This window comes from Salvelinus namaycush, chromosome 13 (genome assembly GCF_016432855.1).
Source record: "Salvelinus namaycush isolate Seneca chromosome 13, SaNama_1.0, whole genome shotgun sequence".
Lineage (NCBI taxonomy): Eukaryota > Metazoa > Chordata > Actinopteri > Salmoniformes > Salmonidae > Salvelinus > Salvelinus namaycush.
In genome coordinates this window covers 8,927,740-8,950,929 of record NC_052319.1, presented here as the reverse complement: position 1 = coordinate 8,950,929, position 23,190 = coordinate 8,927,740, and the positions used below count along the sequence as shown (strand labels likewise).

The window sequence follows — 23,190 nt, the reverse complement described above, 5'->3', positions numbered from 1 at the left end:
CTTGACGTATATTTTTGGACACACGGAGACCCAAACGGCGTTCAATGTGCTTTACCCTAATAATTTTGTCTATTTTCACCTCATAATTTTGCCTACTGTTCTAACTTGGTGGTGCACAAATAGCCTATAACCTGTTTTAGAGAAATGTAATTATCAAATATTGTAAGAGCTTTCATTGTCTGTTTATATGCCCCATTTATTTATCCTACGGTTCTGACTGGTACAGTCCGTACACATTAAGAATGGCCCATGTTCTGAATTATGTTGCTGTACATTTCAAAAGTGCTTAACAAATAGTTATATTGACCACATCCGTCGTTGCTTGCCCAGAGTCTTAATCGAAATTACAGATTGCCTCCGCTTGTCGGACGTATTTGTACATCTCAATTGTCCGTAGTAACCACATTTGTTTAAGCAAGTCTGCTATATCAGCTATGTTTTTTTAAAGGGCAGTAAATGAGTCTGAATGAACTGTAGCAGTGGTAAGGTGTTGGGACTCTGCTGTTGGGACAGCTTTATGTAGGCCCTAACAGTTTATGGGCACAGTTTGTCACCGTTATAGTGCAATTAATGTATTGTTTAGTGTTGTGTAGTGGCTTTGCTGGCATGCATCCCACATGTTTTTTGTTGTTGTTGCCCCACCAAGATTTACATGATAAAATCGCCACTGGTAACAACCAACTCATTACGAATGTTATATTCGTTCAAATAAGCCATACCTAGCAATTAAGCCATTACATGTTTTGTTAACCAAATTCGACACTCTCATTGACCTTTATACAAAAACAACTCGCTTGGTGAGCGAAAAGAAAAATACACCTGCTGACAAAGACAGATTGTGGCACCAGTTATCCCTCTCACTTCGCCTCTTCCTCTCTGGTGCTATCCAGGATCGTTGGGACGTCCCAAGCAAAGGGTCCCGGAAGGCAGCAACTCGCACCTCTCTTGATTCAGAGGGGCTGGGTTAAATGCATTCAGTGTTTTTCGGTCGTCATTAGTTACCACAGCCACAAAGTCATAAACCACGCCTATTTCTCCAATTTATCTTAAAATCTGATTTTAGCCAAACATCATATACATTTTTGTTTTCATGAGTTTTTATGATAGACAATTTTGACTTTGTGGCTGTGGTAACTAGTGACAACCATGTTTTTCGTCTCTGCTAGCTAGCTAATAAATAATACATTTAGCTACTATCTTCGTATGTTAGCTACCTCATCAAAATGTCTGCAGAGAACGAAAACTTTGCTGAGGGAGAGTCTACGCTGAAGGAGGAAATAAACTAAAAGGTATAATGGGTTGTTGACTTGTCAAATGTCTGAGCATCTAGCTACAGTAGCTAGCTAGCTCTTTGGCAAACTTTGGCTATGCCATCTTATAAAGGTTCTCTGAACTGACTTCATGTCTGTAGCTAGCTCTTTAAGGTTTTCTCACTGAAAGTGAAATATTTCTGTAGATCAAGGAACATAAAATGGTAATTGATGAGCTCCAATCTGCGTAAAAATGGGGTAAAACAGTGTTAGCTAATTTAATTAGTTTAAAACCTACTGATTGCTCTAACGAATATGGTATTGTCAGACCATAATTTACGGAGATCTGCTAATCTTCATCCATATTTATTTCAGAGCGTCTATGTCCAACAGCCCAACAGTAACCTATTCTTCTTGGCAGACAGAGTGCAGACTCTTGGTTCATGCAAAAGTAGGCCAAAGTGCATACAAGTTTCATATTATTATACAAGTTTTGTTTTCTCTTAGCCATAGATAGATTAACCTGTGAACTTTTCTTCCCTTGGAGGAACTGGTCAACATGAAGAAGGTCCAGGATATGTCAAAATCTACACAATCTGGGAGTGAAATACAAATGAAGCCTTACTAGCTATAAATATGTGTGGTATCTGTAGTGTGCTGGAGAAGAGTATGCAGGAAAACCTAAGGAATAGAGGGCCGAACTCCAGTCGCATCACCAAAAAAGCTTCAAATCCCCACCACTGTCTGTTCTCTGCTCGTGTACTTCACATGAGATTGCCTTTCACCTCAGCCAGCACAAGACAGTAACAGGAATGTATTGATGTGGAACGGAGAGGTTTTTGGTGGACTGTCATTGAGACCGGAAGAGAATGACACTGACGTTATTGGCCACCATCTCTCAACCTGTGACAGCCCTACAGAGATCCTGTCTGTCCTGGCCAATGTTTGTGGACCCTGGGCTTTTACATATTCCCAACAGGCCGGACACTATCTCTGGTTTGGGAGAGACGTCTATGGCCGGCGAAGCTTGCTTTGGTAATATGACGCTGAGGAGAAGTCTTTGACTCTGATGTCTGTGGCTGCCCATCTCCCTGGCTCTGAAAGACCACCATAGTGGAAAGAGGTTCCAGCAGTAGGTGTTTACAGTATTGACCTTTGCAGAGTCTGGCTCTTTGAACTTTGACGTTTATCCATGGGTTCACGCAGGTGAGAGTCTGTCATCTGTTAGTCAGGAATCCAAGTTGGAGGGTATCCCCAGGAACACCTCAGCAGTGATGAACAATTCAGGTCTCTCCCTAACCGTTCCGGTTTGCCCACTGAACATGACAATCCCTCAGTTGTCAAAGGAGGTAGAACATGATCCGAGCTCACAAGCCTCAGTTAAAGACCTGGAGGTGTTGCTGGAGTCTGATGAGAGAACGTTTATGGTGAATAGTCTTAATGATGTTCTCAGTAAGGCAGTAGGGAGGCATGTGCAGTGTCTTCTCTTTGATACACTGCTGACATCACCACAGACCAATGACGAAGCAGCAATTGCTGTCATTTTCTTGATTCCATGATTCTGGCTGCTCTGGCCGACCGCCACATCCCAACCCACCAACCAATTGACCTTCTGAATGTGCCACTCAAACTGCAAGAACCAAAGGTGCTGAAGGAGTCTACCAAGAAAAGCAAAAAGCACAAAACAAAGCCCATGGATTCTAAAACTGACGTTGCTGATTCCCACGTGTATAGCCCTTTTGACGTCCCAGACAAGATCACTGGCAGAGCAGGCCTGCAAGGGCTTCAGCACTTGAATCCAGAGAAAAAAATGTATTATGTTGAAATCAACGTCCCTCAGAAGGAGGAGCTCATCTGTCACCCTGGTGCACCCATACTGTGCTTGATGACAGCATTGGATGTGCTGTGTGGTTTGCAGCGAGAGGAACCGGCTTCCTCACAGAAGGCAACAAACCGAGGGGGTTCACTTCATCTGCCAAGGTACAGTATCACTGATGTGTTTGTCTTGTCCTTTGTAGATCACATGGGTAAAGTAGTAAGGAACATGCCATTTAGATGTGAATAAAGTCTGTTTCTTTTTTGAGAAAATTATGCTAGCTTGGGCATGGTGTAAATTCGATCAACAGTATGTAGGCCTAATCGAACCACTGCTCTGTCTGCAGGTGGTTTTGACAGGTATGGGTGCCGATGAGCAGATGGCAGGGTACTCCAGACACAGAGTCCACTTCAAGACCTCTAGGCATGAGGGTCTGGTCCAAGCCCTGGCCATGGAGCTGGGCAGAATTTCTACAAGGAATCTCATTTGAGATGACAGAATCATAGGAAGGAGGCTAGGCAAGTACTGAATAGGACACTAAGCAATAACATTTGTTTTCGTTTTAGTGATTAATGCCCATTTATTACCACCAATTTAAATGTTGATTTGAGTCACACCTGTCTGTCATCACTGTTGGCCCAGTTTCTGTTCTTCTTCAGTGGCACGCAGATTTTCCATTATTAAAAAAATAGGAACACAGAAAGAGGCCATGAGTAACTTGATCAACATTTGTCATAAGAAACTAGCTCCCTGGTATACAGAAAATACCCGAGCTCTGAAGCAAGCTTCCAGAAAATTGGAAGGGAAATGGCGCCACACCAAACTGGAAGTTTTCTGACTAGCTTGGAAAGACAGTACAGTGCAGTATCGAAGAGCCCTCACTGCTGCTCGATCATCCTATTTTTCCAACTTAATTGAGGGAAATAAGAACAATCCTAAATGTATTTTTGATACCGTCGCAAAGCTAACTAAAAAGCAGCATTCCCCAAGAGAGGATGGCTTTCACTTCAGCAGTGATAATTTCATGAACTTCTTTGAGGAAAAGATCATGATCATTAGAAAGCAAATTACGGACTCCTCTTTAAATCTGCGTATTCCTCCAAAGCTCAGTTGTCCTGAGTCTGCACAACTCTGCCAGGAACTAGGACCAAGGGAGACACTCAAGTGTTTTAGTACTGTATCTCTTGACACAATGATGGAAATAATCATGGCCTCTAAACCTTCAAGCTGCATACTGGACCCTATTCCAACTAAACTACCCAAAGAGCTGCTTCCTGTGCTTGGCCCTCCTATGTTGAACATAATATACGGCTCTCTATCCACTGGATCTTTACCAAACTCACTAAAAGTGGCAGTAATAAAGCCTCTCTTGAAAAAGCCAAACCTTGACCCAGAAAATATAAAAAACTATCGGCCTATATCAAATCTCCCATTCCTCTCAAAGATTTTTGAAAAAGCTGTTGCGCAGCAACTCACTGCCTTCCTGAAGACAAACAATGTATACAAAACGCTTCAGTCTGGTTTTAGACCCCATCATAGCACTGAGACTGCACTTGTGAAGGTGGTAAATGACCTTTTAATGGCGTCTGCATCTGTCCTCGTGCTCCTAGACGTTAGTGCTGCTTTTGATACCATCGATCACCACATTCTTTTGGAGAGATTGGAAACCCAAATTGGTCTACACGGAGAAGTTCTGGCCTGGTTTAGATCTTATCTGTCAGAAAGATATCAGTTTGTCTCTATGGATGGTTTGTCCTCTGACAAATCAACTGTAAGTTTCGGTGTTCCTCAAGTTTCCGTTTTAGGACCACTATTGTTTTCACTATTTATTTTACCTCTTGGTGATGTTATTCGGAAACATAATGTTAACTTTCACTGCTATGCGGATGACACACAGCTGTACATTTCGATGAAACATGGTGAAGCCCCAAAATTGCCCTCGCTGGAAGCCTGTGTTTCAGACATAAGGAAGTGGATGGCTGCAAATGTTCTACTTTTAAACTCGGACAAAACAGAGATGCTTGTTCGAGGTCCCAAGAAACAAAGAGATCTTCTGTTGAATCTGACAATTAATCTTGATGGTTATACAGTCGTCTCAAATAAAACTGTGAAGGACCTCGGCGTTACTCTGGACCCTGATCTCTCTTTTGACGAACATATCAAGACTGTTTCAAGGACAGCTTTTTTCCATCTACGTAACATTGCAAAATTCAGAAACTTTCTGTCCAAAAATGATGCAGAAAAATTAATCCATGCTTTTGTCACTTCTAGATTAGACTACTGCAATGCTCTACTTTCCGGCTACCCGGATAAAGCACTAAATAAACTGCTAGAATCTTGACTAGAACCCCAAAATTTGATCATATTACTCCAGGTTTTACTGCTAACCTACAAAGCATTACATGGGCTTGCTCCTACCTATCTTTCCGATTTGGTCCTGCCGTACATACCTACACGTACGCTACGGTCACAGGAAGCAGGCCTCCTAACTGTCCCTAGAATTTCTACGCAAACAGCTGGAGGCAGGGCTTTCTCCTATAGAGCTCCATTTTTATGGAATGGTCTGCCTACCCATGTGAGAGACGCAGACTCGGTCTCAACTTTTAAGTCTTTATTGAAGACTCATCTCTTCAGTAGGTCCTATGATTGAGTGTAGTCTGGCCCAGGAGTGTGAAGGTGAACGGAAAGGCACTGGAGCAACGAACCACCCTTGCTGTCTCTGTCTGGCCGGTTCCCCTCTCTCCACTGGGATTCTCTGCCTCTAACCCTATTACAGGGGCTGAGTCACTGGCTTACTGGTGCTCTTCCATGCCGACCCTAGGAGGGGTGCGTCACTTTAGTGGGTTGAGTCACTGACGTGATCTTCCTGTCTGGGTTGGCGCCCCCCCTGGGTTGTGCCGTGGCGGAGATCTTTGTGGGCTATACTCAGCCTTGTCTCAGGATGGTAAGTTGGTGGTTGAAGATATCCCTCTAGTGGTGTAGGGGCTGTGCTTTGGCAAAGTGGGTGGGGTTATATCCTGTCTGTTTGGCCCTGTCCGGGTGTATCGTCGGACAGGGCCACAGTGTCTCCCGACCCCTCCTGTCTCAGCCTCCAGTATTTATGCTGCAGTAGTTTATGTGTTGGGGGGCTAGGGTCACTCTGTTATATCTGGAGTATTTCTCCTGTCTTATCCGCTGTCCTGTGTGGATTTAAGTATGCTCTCTCTAATTCTTTCTTTCTCTCTCTTGGAGGACCTGAGCCCTAGGACCATGCCTCAGGACTACCTGGCCTGATGACTCCTTGCTGTCCCCAGTCCACCTGGCCGTGCTGCTGCTCCACTTTCAACTGTTCTGCCTGCGGCTATGGAACCCTGACCTGTTCACCGGACATGCTACCTGTCCCAGACCTGCTGTTTTCAACTCTCTAGAGACAGCAGGAGCGGTAGAGATATTCTGAATGATCGGCTATGAAAAGCCAACTGACATTTACTTCTGAGGTGCTGACGTGTTGGACCCTCGACAACCACTGTGATTATTATAATTTGACCCTGCTGGTCATCTATGAACATTTGAAAATCTTGGCCATGTTCTGTTATAATCTCCACCCGGCACAGCCAGAAGAGGACTGGCCACCCCTCAAAGCCTGGTTCCTCTCTAGGTTTCTTCCTAGGTTCTGGCCTTTCTAGGGAGTTTTTCCTAGCCACCTTGCTTCTACACCTGCATTGCTTGCTGTTTGGGGTTTTAGGCTGGTTTTCTGTACAGCACTTTGAGATATCAGCTGATGTAAGAAGGGCTTTATAAATACATTTGATTTGATTTTGATCAAAAATAATGGCACTGATTCACCTATAGGGTTAGGGTTAAAAAGGGAATTATTGTTTTATACTAATACAATTGCTCAGAGAAAGAGTTTTTGTTTTACACTTGTGGGAATTGGCCTATATGGATAGGTTTACATTTAAATGTTTCTTACAGAAGAAATATGAAAAACATATACATAACCATCGTAGCAATTGAAAGGGAACAGTTTAGAGATAATGGGACAATTATTAGACCAAAGGTGAATACACAGCCGTTCACCTGACAAGTCTGAATCCAAACATCACACTGTTGATTTTGTGCATTTTTCATTTACTGTGCTTTTCGCCGCGTTTGTTGATGACGAAATCGGAAAATACTCTGGATACATTCAGTAACTTTAAGACTATTACTGGAAAATGTTGGATAGATGCAACATAAGACAAAACATTTACAAGGGTTTGAGGGAGAGGACTAACTGGTGTCTCCAAGTGGCCACACACCTCTCTAAAGTGGGCACAGTTCCTAAGTAATTTCAATGCACTTGATTTACTCAAGGAAAGAGTTAAACTAAAAGGTACCTTTTTTAGCTCTATTAGCATTGCCATTGAGGAACTGAAGCAAACGCACTTGCTATATTATTTGTTGGTTTTGTACAGGCTTCCCTATTTGGATGAGGATGTGGTGTGTTTCCTGATTGCCCTGCCAGTGTACGAGAAGGCAGATTTGTCAGGAGAAACTGCTACTGAGGCTGGCTGCCAAGGAGCTGGGCCTGGGGGCCTCTGCTCTACTCCCTAAGAGAGCCATGCAGTTTGGTTCCCGCATCGCAAAGATGTAAAACAGCCACAGGAAGGCGTCAGACAAGTGCAGCAGAACATTTAATCAGGAATGTTATCTTTTTCCACTGTATTGACATAAGCCAACTAAGTCATGCTTTTAATTCTGGTCACAGTGAGCCACAGTATCAACAGACATGTTTTAATTAATTTGTATACATTTACTCTTGATATGTTTTTGTAATATTCAAAGTTGCTGTTTTCTTCACAATGCCAATCTCACACATGCATCTGAGTAAGCTATATTGTGTAAGACTTCACATCTTGAAGATCTTCTCTGAAGTACCAGTCACATTAAACATAGGAAGGAAGGTCTCCCACTTTTTTTTTATTTTTTTTTATTTTTTAAATTTTACCCCCTTTTCTCCCCAATTTCGTGGTATCCAATTGTTAGTAATTACTATCTTGTTTCATCGCTACAACTCCCGTACAGGCTCGGGAGAGACGAAGGTCGAAAGCTATGTGTCCTCCGAAACACAACCCAACCAAGCCGCACTGCCTCCATCCTGGAAGCCAGCCGCACCAATGTGTCGGAGGAAACACAGTGCACCTGGCTACCTTGGTTAGCACGCACTGCGCCCGGCCCACCACAGGAGTCGCTGGTGCGCGATGAGACAAGGATATCCCTACCGGCCAAACCCTCCCTAACCCGGACGACGCTAGGCCAATTGTGCGTCGCCCCACGGACCTCCCGGTCGCGGCCGGCTGGGACAGAGCGCGAACCCAGAGTCTCTGCTGGCACAGCTAGCGCTGCGATGCAGTGCCCTAGATCACTGCGCCACCCGGGAGGCCTGTCACATTAAACATAGGAAGGAAGGTTTCCCACATCTTGAAGATCTTCTCTGAAGAACCAGTCACATTAAACATAGGAAGGTTTCCCACATCTTGAAGATCTTCTCTGAAGAACCAGTCACATTAAACATAGGAAGGTTTCCCACATCTTGAAGATCTTCTCTGAAGTACCAGTCACATTAAACATAGGAAGGAAGGTTTCCCACATCTTGAAGATCTTCTCTGAAGAACCAGTCACATTAAACATAGGAAGGTTTCCCACATCTTGAAGATCTTCTCTGAAGAACCAGTCACATTAAACATAGGAAGGTTTCCCACATCTTGAAGATCTTCTCTGAAGTACCAGTCACATTAAACATAGGAAGGAAGGTTTCCCACATCTTGAAGATCTTCTCTGAAGTACCAGTCACATTAAACATAGGAAGGTTTCCCACATCTTGAAGATCTGCTCTGTAGTACCAGTCACATTAAACATAGGAAGGCTTCAAACAAGTAATGTGTGATAGATGCAAAGTTGTAAAGGTTTAAGTGTACGTCATCTCTCGTGGACAGACTACGTAAACATAAATGGTGCCGTAGATCTGTCACGATACAACGGGATGCGTGAGATATCCAGCAGCATTAGTTCTGGAGCTGCTTTAACACCATTGCTCTTAGGACCTGCATTCACCTGTAAACATTTCCCGTACAAGTCAGATGAGTATTTCCCACCTACACGGTGGGATTGAAGTTTGACGTGGGAAGTCATCAGCTAGAGGAAGTCTCTGAGGAAACAACGGTGAGGTTTGGATTCACTTAAAATGTACGAGTGAGCTGTCGCAAGCCACTGAAAATTAGGCCAGGGTTGGGGGTTAAGATAACGCCAGGGGCAGATAAAGACGGGATGAGGCCAAAGTTGCTTATGGTGCCCCCCAATCTATATGGGAGGGGTGGAACCAAGCATTCTGGCTATTAGCTATATGAACTGGGAATTATCTGTATGATTCAGACTCTCAGCCTAACAGTCAGTCAAGACTGGTGGACTGACGGTCTCATTATTGCAATAATGAATTGATATTAAATAAAGATGATTGTTTGACGAAATGACCAAGTCTCTCGCAGTACTTAATTTCCACGTCAATTATTACACTATTCTCCCTGTACACCAAGTCAGAACCATAGGATAAATAAAAGGGGCATATAAGCAGACAATGAAAGCTCTTACAATATTCAATGAATACATTTCTCTAAAACAGGCTATAGGCTACGTGTGAACCACCAAGTCAGAACGGTAGGTGAAATGAATGACAATGACAAGCTTCCGATGACAATTAAATGACAATTAAGAGGGGGTGAAAGGGACCAAATTACTAGGGTGAGGCACATGGGCAACAATCAGCTTACTACACAACATACATTTAGTATTACTTTATTAGCTACTGTATACATATCTCCCTGGCATATTACATCATTTATGAAGCACCATACAATACATTTTTGGACTCACCTTGCTGTGTTCACTTGAACAGGAAGGTGGCGCAGCGGTCCTTCGTGAGCAAATTTTGTCATCAGTCTGGCATTCTCTGGATTGATGGTGCTTTCAAGATGACTGGGAACTCTGGGAAAAAAACAAGGTCAAATCATGATGACGTTGGAGCTCTAGAAAGAGGCCCGAGTTCCCGACTTGCAATAGCGAGTTGGATGACCGTTCAATTCCGAGTTCCCAGCTGTCTTGAACTCACTGAAGTCAGATTTCCAAGTTCTGAGTTTCCAGTTGTATGCTGCTATTGTCACAAAGAATTGTTAGCTAGCTACCCACAAATAATTTACATCTACCTTGACTTACTATGGGCTTGTAACCTATGCACTCTACGGTGGATATTGTAGGCATGTAACCATGCCTAAATTAACATATCATGTATTTATTAACACTCTGGTAGCACTTGAGCATGTACTTTAAGTTGTTTCCCCTCGGCAGTGTTCAGGGTTGAGTTCAGTAAGGCAGACAGTATCAAATAGTTTTGCCACAGAAAATTTAAATCTGTTATTATGAGACAAATTCAGGTAGTACCTCCCTGTTTTAATTTGTTTCTAAACGTTTTCTCCCTACTAAATGTGACCCAGGTGTTCCAGGTAGAGGTGAGGTAGCAGGGTGCCGTCTCTCTATGGACCTTGGTAGGACACACTATGAAATGGCAGAGCACATCGGCTACAACTTCATCCTGGAGCTCATCCTCTCCTCCTCGCGACAGGGTTCAATATGTCGGTACATTCCTTGAACTCCAATTCTAACACTTGTTTTAAATGCCACCCCTCTGTACTTGCCAGGATTTTCACGCAAAATAAGTCTCTTTACACCAAGGTCATCTTTCTTAAAAGAGGACTCCCCGGCAAAGCAAAGGTTAAATGACACTCATCAGTTCATGGACTGAGTTGGCTCGCTAACAAACTAACGTCAAGCTTTTCCAGACAACATTTAATTCGCTCAGGGGGATGACCTCTAGGGATCGGTGAAAAAAAACACAGAGCGTCGTAAAACAACGTTACTTCCATGTGCCGTTGACAGGCGATGCAGATAAATGATTGACTGTATTGTGGACATGCACCCTGAGATTTGTGCTGGAACGAAGCCTGCCTCTGTCACCGCAAGTCAAGCCACCTCCTGCCCCCGGACGGCTTTCCTCTGCTAGACTCATCACCCCCAGCCAGAACACAGGAAGGCATGTAGTCAGGAAGTCTACCTTGAAAAGAAGAGGAACACAATCCTAAACAATACTGACTGTTACAAATGTTTCAATATCCTAAAGTTGATTAGGAAGAACTGGGGTATCAATTAAAATGGGATGGGTGTTCACTGTTTTGTTGTGTTTCCAAATGCTTACTTCTGACTCCATGAATAAATGTGTTCCTGTATTTTTCCCTGTAACATGGCAACAGCCTCTAGTCTTCCCTCAGGTCCTCTGTCTGTCACACACACGTCTACAGAGAATCTGTACAGCAGCATCTGAAATAGTAGCTGTCCAGACAAGACAACAGATGGTTTTTTCATTCCAGCCTTCTTTTCCACAATAAATGTCTGTTCTCTTAATTAGAAACAAAATTAGGTTAACGATGTGGAAATGGTAACTTAAATTTCTATGTGAATTTGGTCAGGTTGTCCAAAACGTTTTTAATGTACAGCTTGAATTATAGGTAACACTTTACTTGAACCCTCTTACACAAGTTCTACATAACGCCATCCTAGTAATGACAGAACAGTCATGACAGGTGATGTCATCTTATTGGCCTAGGGACTAACTTTACACTATGCTATCCCATTGTTATTAGGGTCAGGTAATTGGCAAGGCATTACACTAGCGAACTAGCTTACCCTGATCATATTTTCCTTGACAGTTTCATGAGCTGACAGCTGGCATCAACTTATACCCTCATCCTGTCATCTTCACACTGATGGTCACCACTGCTGGCCGATATGCAACAAAGGCATCACTCACATCCCACAACTGCCACCAGTTGTCAAATGTTGTGTGGTGGTGTTAGATATAGTCAGGCCAGAGAGCGCCCTTACGTAGCCCTTATGAAATAATTAAAGTCACGATTTACCTACGATTCATGTTGGTAAAGTGTAACCAAATAGTATTGTGTTTCAGGCTGCCAGGCAGTTATAGCGCAATCTGAGCCACCTGGACAGGACGTGTAAAGAAAGAGTTCCACCACTGGTTCGTCTACTACGGGTGTCCTGGACAACTAAGAGAACCCTCCTCAGTGTTATACGAGCCCTGGGCATCCTGTGTATTGGTACGCACTGTTGAAGTCGGAAGTTTACATACACTTAGGTTGGAGTCATTACAACTCGTTTTTCAACCACTCCACAAATTTCTTGTAAACAAACTTTAGTTTTGGCAAGTCGTTTAGGACATCTACTTGTGCATGACAAGTCATTTTTGCAACAATTTTTTACAGATTAATTCACTTAATCACAATTCCAGTGGGTCAGAAGTTTACATGCACTAAGTTGACTGTGCCTTTACACAGATTGGAGGATTCCAGAAAATGATGTCATGGCTTTAGAAGCTTCTGATAGACTAATTGACATAATTTGAGTCAATTGGGGTTGTACCTGTGGATGTATTTCAAGGCCTACCTTCAAACTCAGTGCCTCTTTGCTTGGCATCATGGGGAAATCAAAAGAAATCAGCCAAGACTTCAGAAATAAAATTGTATGCCTTCACAATCTGGTTCATCATTGTGAGCAATTTCCAAACGCCTGAATGTACCATGTTCATCTGTACAAACAATAGTACGCAAGTATAAACACCATGGGACCACATAGCCGCCATACCGCTCAGGAAGTAGACTCGTTCTGTCTCCTAGAGATGAACGTACTTTAGTGCGAAAAGTGCAAATCAATCCCAGAAGAACAGCAAAGGACCTTGTGAAGATGCTGGAGGAAACAGGTACAAAAGTATCTATATCCACAGTAAAATGAGTCCTATAACGACAGCAAGGAAGAAGCCACTGCTCCAAAACCGCCATAAAAAGCAGGACTATGATTTGCAACTGCACATGGGGAGAAAGATTGTACTTTTTGGAGAAATGTCCTCTGGTCTGATGAAACAAAAATATAACTGTTTTGCAATAATGACCATCGTTATGTTTGGAGGAAAAAGGGGGAGGCTTTTTGGCAAGCCAGAGTACACCATCCCAACCGTGAAGCACGGGGGTGGCAGCATCATGTTGTGGGGGTGCTTTGCTGCAGGACGGACTAGTGCACTTCACAAAATAGATGGCATCATGAGGTATGAAAATTATGTGGACGTATTGAAGCAACATCTCAAAACATCAGTCAGGAAGTTAAAGCTTGGTCGCAAATAGGTCTTCCAAATGGACAATGACCTCAAGCATACTTCCAAAGTTGTAGCAAAATGGCTTCAGGACAACAAAGTCAAGGTATTGGAGTGGCCACCACAAAGCCCTCACAAAGGTATCAGAGTTGCCATCACAAAGCCTCCTTGAGGCCTACAAAACCTGACTCACTTAACCAGCTCTGTCAGGTGGAATGGGCCAAAATTCACCCTACTTATTGTGGGTTGCTTGTGGAAGGCTACCCGAAACATTTGACCCAAGTTAAACCATTTAAAGGCAATGCCACCAAATACTAATTGAGTGTATGTGAACTTCTGACCCACTGGGAATGTGATGAAAGAAATAAAAGCTCAAATCAAATGTATTTATATAGCCCTTCTTACATCAGCTGATATCTCAAAGTGCTGTACAGAAACCCAGCCTAAAACCCCAAACAGCAAGCAATGCAGGTGTAGAAGCACGGTGGCTAGGAAAGACTCCCTAGAAAGGCCAAAACCTAGGAAGAAACCTAGAGAGGAACCAGGCTATGAGGGGTGGCCAGTCCTCTTCTGGCTGTGCCGGTGGAGATTATAACAGAACATGGCCAAGATGTTCAAATGTTCATAAATGACCAGCATGGTCAAATAATAATAATCACAGTAGTTGTCGAGGGTGCAGCAAGTCAGCACCTCAGGAGTAAATGTCAGTTGGCTTTTCATAGCCGATCATTAAGAGTATCTCTACCGCTCCTGCTGTCTCTAGAGAGTTGAAAACAGCAGGTCTGGGACAGGTAGCACGTCCGGTGAACAGGTCAGGGTTCCATAGCCGCAGGTAGAACAGTTGAAAGTGGAGCAGCAGCACGGCCAGGTGGACTGGGAACAGCAAGGAGTCACCATGCCAGGTAGTCCTGAGGCATGATCCTAGGGCTCAGGTCCTCTGAGAGAGAGAAAGAAAGAATTAGAAAGAACATACTTAAATTCACACAGGACACCGGATAAGACAGGAGAAGAACTCCAGATATAACAAACTGACCCTAGCCCCCCGACATAAACTACTGCAGCATAAATACTGGAGGCTGAGACAGGAGGGGTCAGGAGACACTGTGGCCCCATCCGATGATATCCCCGGACAGGGCCAAACAGGAAGGATAACCCCACCCACTTTGCCAAAGCACAGCCCCCACACCACTAGATGTGCCACCACACCACTAGGATCCCTTCAACCACCAACTTACCACCCTGAGACAAGGCAGAGTATAGCCCACAGTATAGCAGTATAGCCCACAAAATAAATTATTCTCTACCATTATTCTGACATTTCGCAATCTTAAAATAAAGTGGTGATTCTAACTGACCTAAGACAGGGAATTTTTACTAGGATTAAATGTCAGGAATTGTGAAAAACTGAGTTTAAATGTATTTGGCTAAGGTGTATGTAAACTTCCAACTTCAACTGCACATCCTCAGCAAGGCTCAATCTCATTTTGAGAAACAGTACATTCACTCAAAGGTTTTGCAGAAGTCATACATTGGTATGAATGGGAGATTTGAGCAACCGTTTGTCATGTTATTACTTGACTATTTTGCCCATTACTGTTGTAACAGTGCTAGAGTAATAACATGGCTTTCAGAATTGACTTGGAAACAGGTCACAGTATACAAGCTAATAATATACCATGACTTCTGGTTCATACTGTATATCACAGGAGGTTGGTGGGGAGAACAGGCTTGTGGTAATGACTGGAGCAGAATCAGTGGAATGGTATCAAATACATCAAACACATGGTTTCCAGGTGTTTGATGATATTCCATTTGTTCAGTTCCAGCCATTATTATGAGCCTTTCTCACCTCAGCAGCCTCCTGTGCTGTACATGTGTTTGCGTGCATGTTTCGTACATCTAATTTTACGATTGACACAAACCAATAACCCAAATGGCCAGATGGTCATAGCTGAGGAGCAAGCCATTCCAATGCTTTCACAAATTTCTGGTTGGGATAACATCAATAATTTCTGTCCTTTTCAACACAGTTTGGAGATAAATGGTGGCCCACCTGTTCCTCAGTGCAACAATAAAAAGGTACATTTTGTTATGTAGTAAAAATGCCCTACATTTGTTTCATGATAAATCAATGTTTTTCATGATTGGCTTTGACTCCTATGTACATCAGGTGTGTCCAAAAAGACGAACTGCACTAATGGCCTGTTGGTGTCTGTAGGTCACTTTGGGCAGACCAGCTCGGCTCCAGCTCCAACGCCAGAGGAGCTGGACAGCCAACCCCAAGGTTAGGCTGTGGGGGACAGTCTACCCTGGATTCATTAAGGCTGGATGAAGACAGCCAGCGTCCCCAGCAAAGACGGTGACCCTGGAGGTCAGTCTGGGATCTAGCCTGACTAGGAACCAGCTTAAAGTAGTGATCTTGTGAGTCAGGGACTGAACTCAGAGAACCATTCTATTTATGTTCAAGATGAATATATTACATGATATTATTAATGGGAAAGAGTGACTTAATGGTCTAATATATAGGAAGTCGGTTGAATAATAAAACAAAATGAAACACCCAATAACATAGTCTGGAGTCATTTCTGCTAGGATATCAAAAGTTTAATCATAAATGGTGAGAAAAATGTGTTGTCAGTGTTGGACAGGATGCCCTTTCCTTCCTTCAGTCTCAATTCCATTCCTGAAATAAATCAAATAAAGAGTAGGTGGATGCCTTGGATTCCAAAGCCATATTTTCATATCCAAAATAACAAATAGTCTTCTACATACCATGCAATCATGACTCCATTTTTAGTACATAACTTGGATGGAGGACAAAGCAAATGTAATTCAGTGGCATCTGTGACCATCTTCAAAGCCTTAACTGGTTACTGGCAAGTCCGCCTGACATCACCTAATAGAGCAAAACCTTTAGGAAAACAGACTTGAGTGTTTGTAGAAATATACCTTTGGTCCAAAAGGAGATCATCAATACAGTATGGTGAATTCGATCTTGAGAGCTATGAATCCACTATCCAATTATGGGATGAATTCACTCACCAGGGTTGGATTGCAGGAAGGCAGTAGGCCTTACAGAACAAAATGGCACGATGTGTGCACTTGGCAATGTGAGAGGCCACTGTGTAGCTGCAGCTATATCATTCACACATACAACAAAGTCCCCTGCTCCAGACCTTGTATGAAACAAAAATACACGGTTGATGCATTTTCACACTTAATTTAAATGACCTGATTCAATGTGTCGACCAGGGAAAGGTTATGATATTAATGCATATTATATCTTTGACTTATTTATTACCTTCCTCTTTTTTCTGTATTGACATTGTCACCTGATTTTGCAGAAGAGCAAAGAATAAGTTACAGTCATAGTCTGCTCCCACTGGTGGCTTGAAGAGAAACGTCGACCTGTCTCCATCTTAAGCCAGAAGCTGTATCGCTTGACCCCCACTTATCGTGGATCACTTTGGGTGTTTGATGAGTGACAGACATCTTGCCACCTGTGAATGAACAAAGGTCACAAATTCAAGGCCAAGAAAACCCACCGGCCTCTGACAAGTGTTTTCTTAAAGGTAGACTCATGACCTTGTCTATAGTGTCCCATGGAGCGTCATCCAGTGTTTGACCCAGTAGAAGAAAGTCGCTGATTCCTTGGGCCAGAGCCAGGAGAGTGACCACAGAGACCAGGAGGACAAGACCACTGGTTGGAGCATCCTGACCATCAGGACATGGGCCTCCATGTGGTGGATGAAGTGCTTCTGCTATTGCTTTACAAAGCTCAGGCTGAAGTCCAGACAAGATTATACCCACCTCTTTTGTGAATGAAGAGATTCTCCAAGGATTAAGCCTTTTTTTTTAAAATCCACTACAGCCACACCTGTCTCGTCACTGCCACGAACAATATATACTTGTATACTTAACATTACAAAATGAAACACCCAATAACATAGTCTGGAGTCATTTCTGCTAGGATATCAAAAGTTTAATCATAAATGGTGAGAAAAATGTGTTGTCAGTGTTGGACAGGATGCCCTTTCCTTCCTTCAGTCTCAATTCCATTCCTGAAATAAATCAAATAAAGAGTAGGTGGATGCCTTGGATTCCAAAGCCATATTTTCATATCCAAAATAACAAATAGTCTTCTACATACCATGCAATCATGACTCCATTTTTAGTACATAACTTGGATGGAGGACAAAGCAAATGTAATTCAGTGGCATCTGTGACCATCTTCAAAGCCTTAACTGGTTACTGGCAAGTCCGCCTGACATCACCTAATAGAGCAAAACCTTTAGGAAAACAGACTTGAGTGTTTGTAGAAATATACCTTTGGTCCAAAAGGAGATCATCAATACAGTATGGTGAATTCGATCTTGAGAGCTATGAATCCACTATCCAATTATGGGATGAATTCACTCACCAGGGTTGGATTGCAGGAAGGCAGTAGGCCTTACAGAACAAAATGGCACGATGTGTGCACTTGGCAATGTGAGAGGCCACTGTGTAGCTGCAGCTATATCATTCACACATACAACAAAGTCCCCTGCTCCAGACCTTGTATGAAACAAAAATACACGGTTGATGCATTTTCACACTTAATTTAAATGACCTGATTCAATGTGTCGACCAGGGAAAGGTTATGATATTAATGCATATTATATCTTTGACTTATTTATTACCTTCCTCTTTTTTCTGTATTGACATTGTCACCTGATTTTGCAGAAGAGCAAAGAATAAGTTACAGTCATAGTCTGCTCCCACTGGTGGCTTGAAGAGAAACGTCGACCTGTCTCCATCTTAAGCCAGAAGCTGTATCGCTTGACCCCCACTTATCGTGGATCACTTTGGGTGTTTGATGAGTGACAGACATCTTGCCACCTGTGAATGAACAAAGGTCACAAATTCAAGGCCAAGAAAACCCACCGGCCTCTGACAAGTGTTTTCTTAAAGGTAGACTCATGACCTTGTCTATAGTGTCCCATGGAGCGTCATCCAGTGTTTGACCCAGTAGAAGAAAGTCGCTGATTCCTTGGGCCAGAGCCAGGAGAGTGACCACAGAGACCAGGAGGACAAGACCACTGGTTGGAGCATCCTGACCATCAGGACATGGGCCTCCATGTGGTGGATGAAGTGCTTCTGCTATTGCTTTACAAAGCTCAGGCTGAAGTCCAGACAAGATTATACCCACCTCTTTTGTGAATGAAGAGATTCTCCAAGGATTAAGCCTTTTTTTTTTTAAATCCACTACAGCCACACCTGTCTCGTCACTGCCACGAACAAGCCTGGAACTCATTGCTACTCTAAAAGCACATTTCCATAAATGCTTGAGTATAAACATAGGTGGGCCCTGTGGAGCTGAATTTTTAAATGCAAACATTTTTCACTGTAACAGAAGTTCCTGCATTAGCCAAAATACATATCCATAGAAAATCATCAAAATCTAAGATTATGGATAATACTGACAAGATACTCGTCTACAGTGGCACGTGGACTGTCAAACTCCCGCCTATTCCTCTCTTTGGATTGGTGGATGTCTCATTTTAATACATTTTTAAATATTCAAATGAGCGTTGTTGACGTCTACTGCTTGTATTCAATGGCGAGAGATGCTATGCTACTAGCCTCATGTCATGAATATGCATAGCCATCTCAAGACAACCCCGATAGTGTTTTTTCAAAGTTACCAGGATGTCACGTGTCCTACTTATATCAGCATACTCGTAACAACCTAAGCATTACGAAACTATTCAAGCTAAAAAAAAAACTCATGTAGCAAATAAGCCATACAATTTTTGTTTACCAAATTCGACACTCATTGACCTCCATACAGAAACTCAACTCCACCTGCTGGAGAAGACAGATTTTTGGCTGAGTTGAGCCTCTCGCCTCTCAGCAAAAATGGAAGCAGTGTAGCTACCCAATGGACACACACTAGTTGAATCAATGTTATTTCCACGTCATTTCAATTCAATTACGTTTAACCAACGTGGAATAGACGTTGAATTGACATCTGTGCCCAGTGGGTACCAGCTACCATGACTATTTTTGAAAGGTACTGTATTAAAAACTTGATTATTGAAGTCTGACAACAATACCGTTGTCCCAAAAGCTGAAGTTGCAATACTGAGAAATGGTTTTTGCATGGAGCTCCACGACCTTTAAGATTGTGAACTCAGGCCGTTTACCATTGAGGGAAAAAAATGTGTCAGTTCCTGTGACTCTCCCATAGACACCAATGCAATAGCAGTTGGGTCTGGTCTACTTTGGCTGCATTTAGACAGGCAGCCCAATTCTGATATATATATTTCTTTACCAATCAGATCAGCTCTGAAAAAGATCTGATGTGATTGGTCAAAAGACCAATTATTGGAAAAAATATCCAAATTGGGATGCCTGTCTAAACGCATGCTTTGTTAATTTGCCTTTTCTCAATTGGATTTGCTTAAACTCCTGCATCCTCTCTGGCCTCCTTTTGAAATAGGTCAAAGGTAATTGAGGAGAGGCTGCAAGGAGAGGGAGTGGAATGAAATGAGACTATTCTCCAATCATGCATCATCAGGCAAATTACATTTACAGGGTAGAATCACTAAATAAATGTATACATTTCTAAAGACAAATAAAGATAGTTGTGCAATACATTTTATATATAAAAGCAAAATGCTACTTATTGTTTTAAACGTTTGCATGTTTTTCTCCTCTGACAAAACAAAAGCTGATTCAAAGTGGGTGTGGCAAATTTAAAAACTCTTCCGCAGTATTATACACAAGTATCCTCGATCAAACGTGGATATGGAGGAGGGGAGAACACTCTTCCGTTTGCCTACTAATGAAATTAAACACTCATTGACCACTTACTGGTTTCCGGGTCATGGAGGAGAGAGGACGGAATACGGTCTTTTGTCCAAACGAGAATTTCCCATAGAAACAGAAAAAAACAAGGGAGTGGTACAGTATGTCTCGCTTCCTCGGTCTCTGACACTTGTACTGGTTTCCACTAGCTTCTATAGCCACAAATTGTGGTCTTAATGTAAGGTTAGGCATAAATTTAAGGTTAAAATCCAATTTTATGAAGAGAAATTGTAGAAATGGCTGGGGTATATGACTTAGTGGCTATATTATACTGAGGTATAATAAGAACTGGAGATTACTTCCAAACGTATTTTTTTTTAAAGGTAATAAATTCACGTTCGTTCGCATAGGTCAATTCATTGACTGTCTATATCGGGTTGCATCCGGTTTATATGGACCAACATTACATGCGCACTAGCATTCAGTGCGCACAGGGAGCAACAACGTCATCATGTCATCCAAAAACATCAGACATTGGATGAATATAAAATGTTAATGGACGTGTTAAAGGATCAAAACCACAATGTACATTGGGTAAATTGTGACTGACTGATCTACAAATAATAAATTAGTTATTTATGATGTAAGGTGATTTTTATACCAGTTTGCAGTTGCATTCAGTCGTTTTGGTTCTCTCGGACACTGCCATTTTTTATTTTTTATTTCACCTTTATTTAACCAGGTAAGCTAGTTGAGAACAAGTTCTCATTTACAACTGCGACCTGACCAAGATAAAGCATAGCAGTGTGAACAGACAACAACACAGAGTTACACATTATCTTCAGCTGTGACTGATAAAATAAAATGGCCTCCGCAACAGTTATTTGAATAATTCAATGGATGTTTTGTGCACAAAAGGTGATGACTAAAGTGTCTTATTAGGATTTTTCAAATCTGACTTCGCTATGTGGCGGTGTATGGAAATGGTCTTTCTGGGTCAGGCTCCAGTTAAACTGTAGTACCACAGCATAACTATAGGAGCAGTGGAAAACGTGCTTCTAGACGGGACCCCTGCCCCTTCATAGAAGCCAGTGACGTCCCGGGTACTTTGGTCATGGCTAGACGGTATCCAGCTTTTGTCAAATCAATGTATTTAAGCTAACCCTTTTTTATTAACCTTAACCCAATTCTCCTAACCTGCTGCACAAATTCTAACCTGCTACGACCGTGTACTTATTATACTTGTGAGGAGCTTTGTGTCACATGAAAATAATTCCTCCATGAAACCACAAATAACACTAATCTAACGTTAGGTTTATGATTTGAGAAATATGAAGAACATTTTAAAAGTTTTTTCCGATATTAAAATAATCCCTTTGATTTAAAATCAGTACATTTTATGAATCTAGGAAACAAAGCTGTGGGTGGCTATGAAGATTGATAGCCTTTGTTTCAGGGGGATATAATATGCAGTCGGAACATCAACAAGCACGGATGGAAAGGGAGAGCTAGCTCCACGTATCTGAAATCTGTCACGTTTTACACTTCTAATCAAAGCTGGTCAACAAGGTAATTTTTATTAATCAATCGGGTAATGTTAAGTATACACTGCCAGTATTTTTTTCGCATGCTCGCAAAACAACCTTACATCTCTGCGCCACTACATCCAATGTTTATCTTCTTGTAAACATTTGGTCTGTATCCGAGTTGTGTTTCGTCCTGATTTTTAACAGAGGTGCTTTGAAATGGAGCCACAACTCAAACGCAGAAAAGAATATGAGTGTGACATCGACTCCTGGGTTGCTTACCCTGTGCTGTCCAACGAGCAGTCACAAGACATTGAGCTAATCGAGGCCTTTGCAGCTCCCATCATCAACAAGAAAGAAACCTCTCGTTTGATCAAGGAGTTGGCCAAAGTATACCCATTACCTGGACTTCAGCACATCAAGAGAGTACGGTCATGCAAGGATAAGGGCAGCCCTCACCCTCTGGAGGTCATTGTATGCCTTGCCAGTGATGCACAAGTCATTGACCGCAGTGAGGAGCTGCACATATCTGATCTGTCATCCTCCAGTAGATTAAACTGTGAAGGTCTAGGAGACCCTTTCCTGGTCAAGATACCAGCATGCCCTCCTTTGACCAGACCACAGTTTGAGCAGGCCAGCAAACACTGGCCCACCTCCTTTCACGAGGACAAACAGGTGACTGTGGCCCTGAGGGGCCAGCTGTTCACCTCTTCTCAGAAATCAAAGATGCAGGAGTACATGATGGCTGCTGTGGCTGCAGCCAGAGCGGGGCAGGATTGTGGCATGGAGGCTGTGGGGGCTGCGGTCGTTGACCCAGAGGCAGAGAGGATCCTCGCTGTGGGACATGACTGCCGGCAAGGCGGTCACCCACTTCATCACGCCATCATGGTCTGCATTGACCTTGTGGCACGTGGGCAGGGGGGTGGGGCCTACACCTATGACAAGTACCTCGCCTGCCAGTCTGTTTTGCCCTATTCCTCACCCTCTCAAAAACAGGGCGCCACCACCATGACAACCTGTGGGGTCGTGCAGGACGGGGACAGTGCAGAGGAGAGCGGTGAGCCATACATCTGCACCGGGTACGACTTGTATGTTACTCGAGAGCCTTGTGTTATGTGTGCCATGGCGCTAGTCCATTCTAGGATAGGCAGAGTCTTCTATGGAACATCCTCTATCGATGGGGCATTTGGGACTAAATATAAAATCCATGCTCAAAAAGATCTGAATCACCGCTTTGAAGTTTTCAAAGGAGTCTTGGACCAACAGTGTTCAGACCTTAACAGGCCAGTACACTATATCAAAATGAATTCTTAAAAAAGGTTCACAATTGTTACAGGAACGCTAGACCATTATAAACGGATGAATCTCGTGTCAGACTACTTGGCACACGCGGTTGATGAATGAGACTAGATCAATGTGTGAATTACATAGGTAACATTTTACTTCTAGAAGATTTTGGATTACATAAACACATTTTAATGTTTTACTTTGTTACTGTGTAAAATTCAATGCAATAAAGGTTTGGCCACTTTGTGACAGCAAGCTTTCACAGCTAGTTTTATTGCTCATCGTCAATATGGT

At 42.7% G+C, this 23,190-nt stretch overlaps 1 protein-coding gene and 3 pseudogenes across 1 annotated transcript; 2 read left to right on the top strand and 2 right to left on the bottom strand.

Annotated features, from left to right (window-relative positions):
* Positions 1 to 1,886: 1,886 nt before the first annotated feature.
* Positions 1,887 to 15,657, top strand: LOC120057753 (annotated as a pseudogene).
* Positions 15,658 to 15,912: 255 nt separating this feature from the next.
* LOC120057752 lies at positions 15,913 to 17,455 on the bottom strand (annotated as a pseudogene).
* LOC120058207 lies at positions 17,291 to 18,864 on the bottom strand (annotated as a pseudogene).
* A 2,701-nt stretch (positions 18,865 to 21,565) lies between these two features.
* Positions 21,566 to 23,154, top strand: LOC120058206 (probable inactive tRNA-specific adenosine deaminase-like protein 3). The gene is made up of 2 exons (XM_039006693.1): positions 21,566 to 21,652; positions 21,817 to 23,154. The coding sequence occupies exon 2, from the start codon at positions 21,829 to 21,831 to the stop codon at positions 22,921 to 22,923; it is 1,095 nt and encodes a 364-aa protein (XP_038862621.1). The 5' UTR covers positions 21,566 to 21,652; positions 21,817 to 21,828; the 3' UTR covers positions 22,924 to 23,154.
* Positions 23,155 to 23,190: the final 36 nt, after the last annotated feature.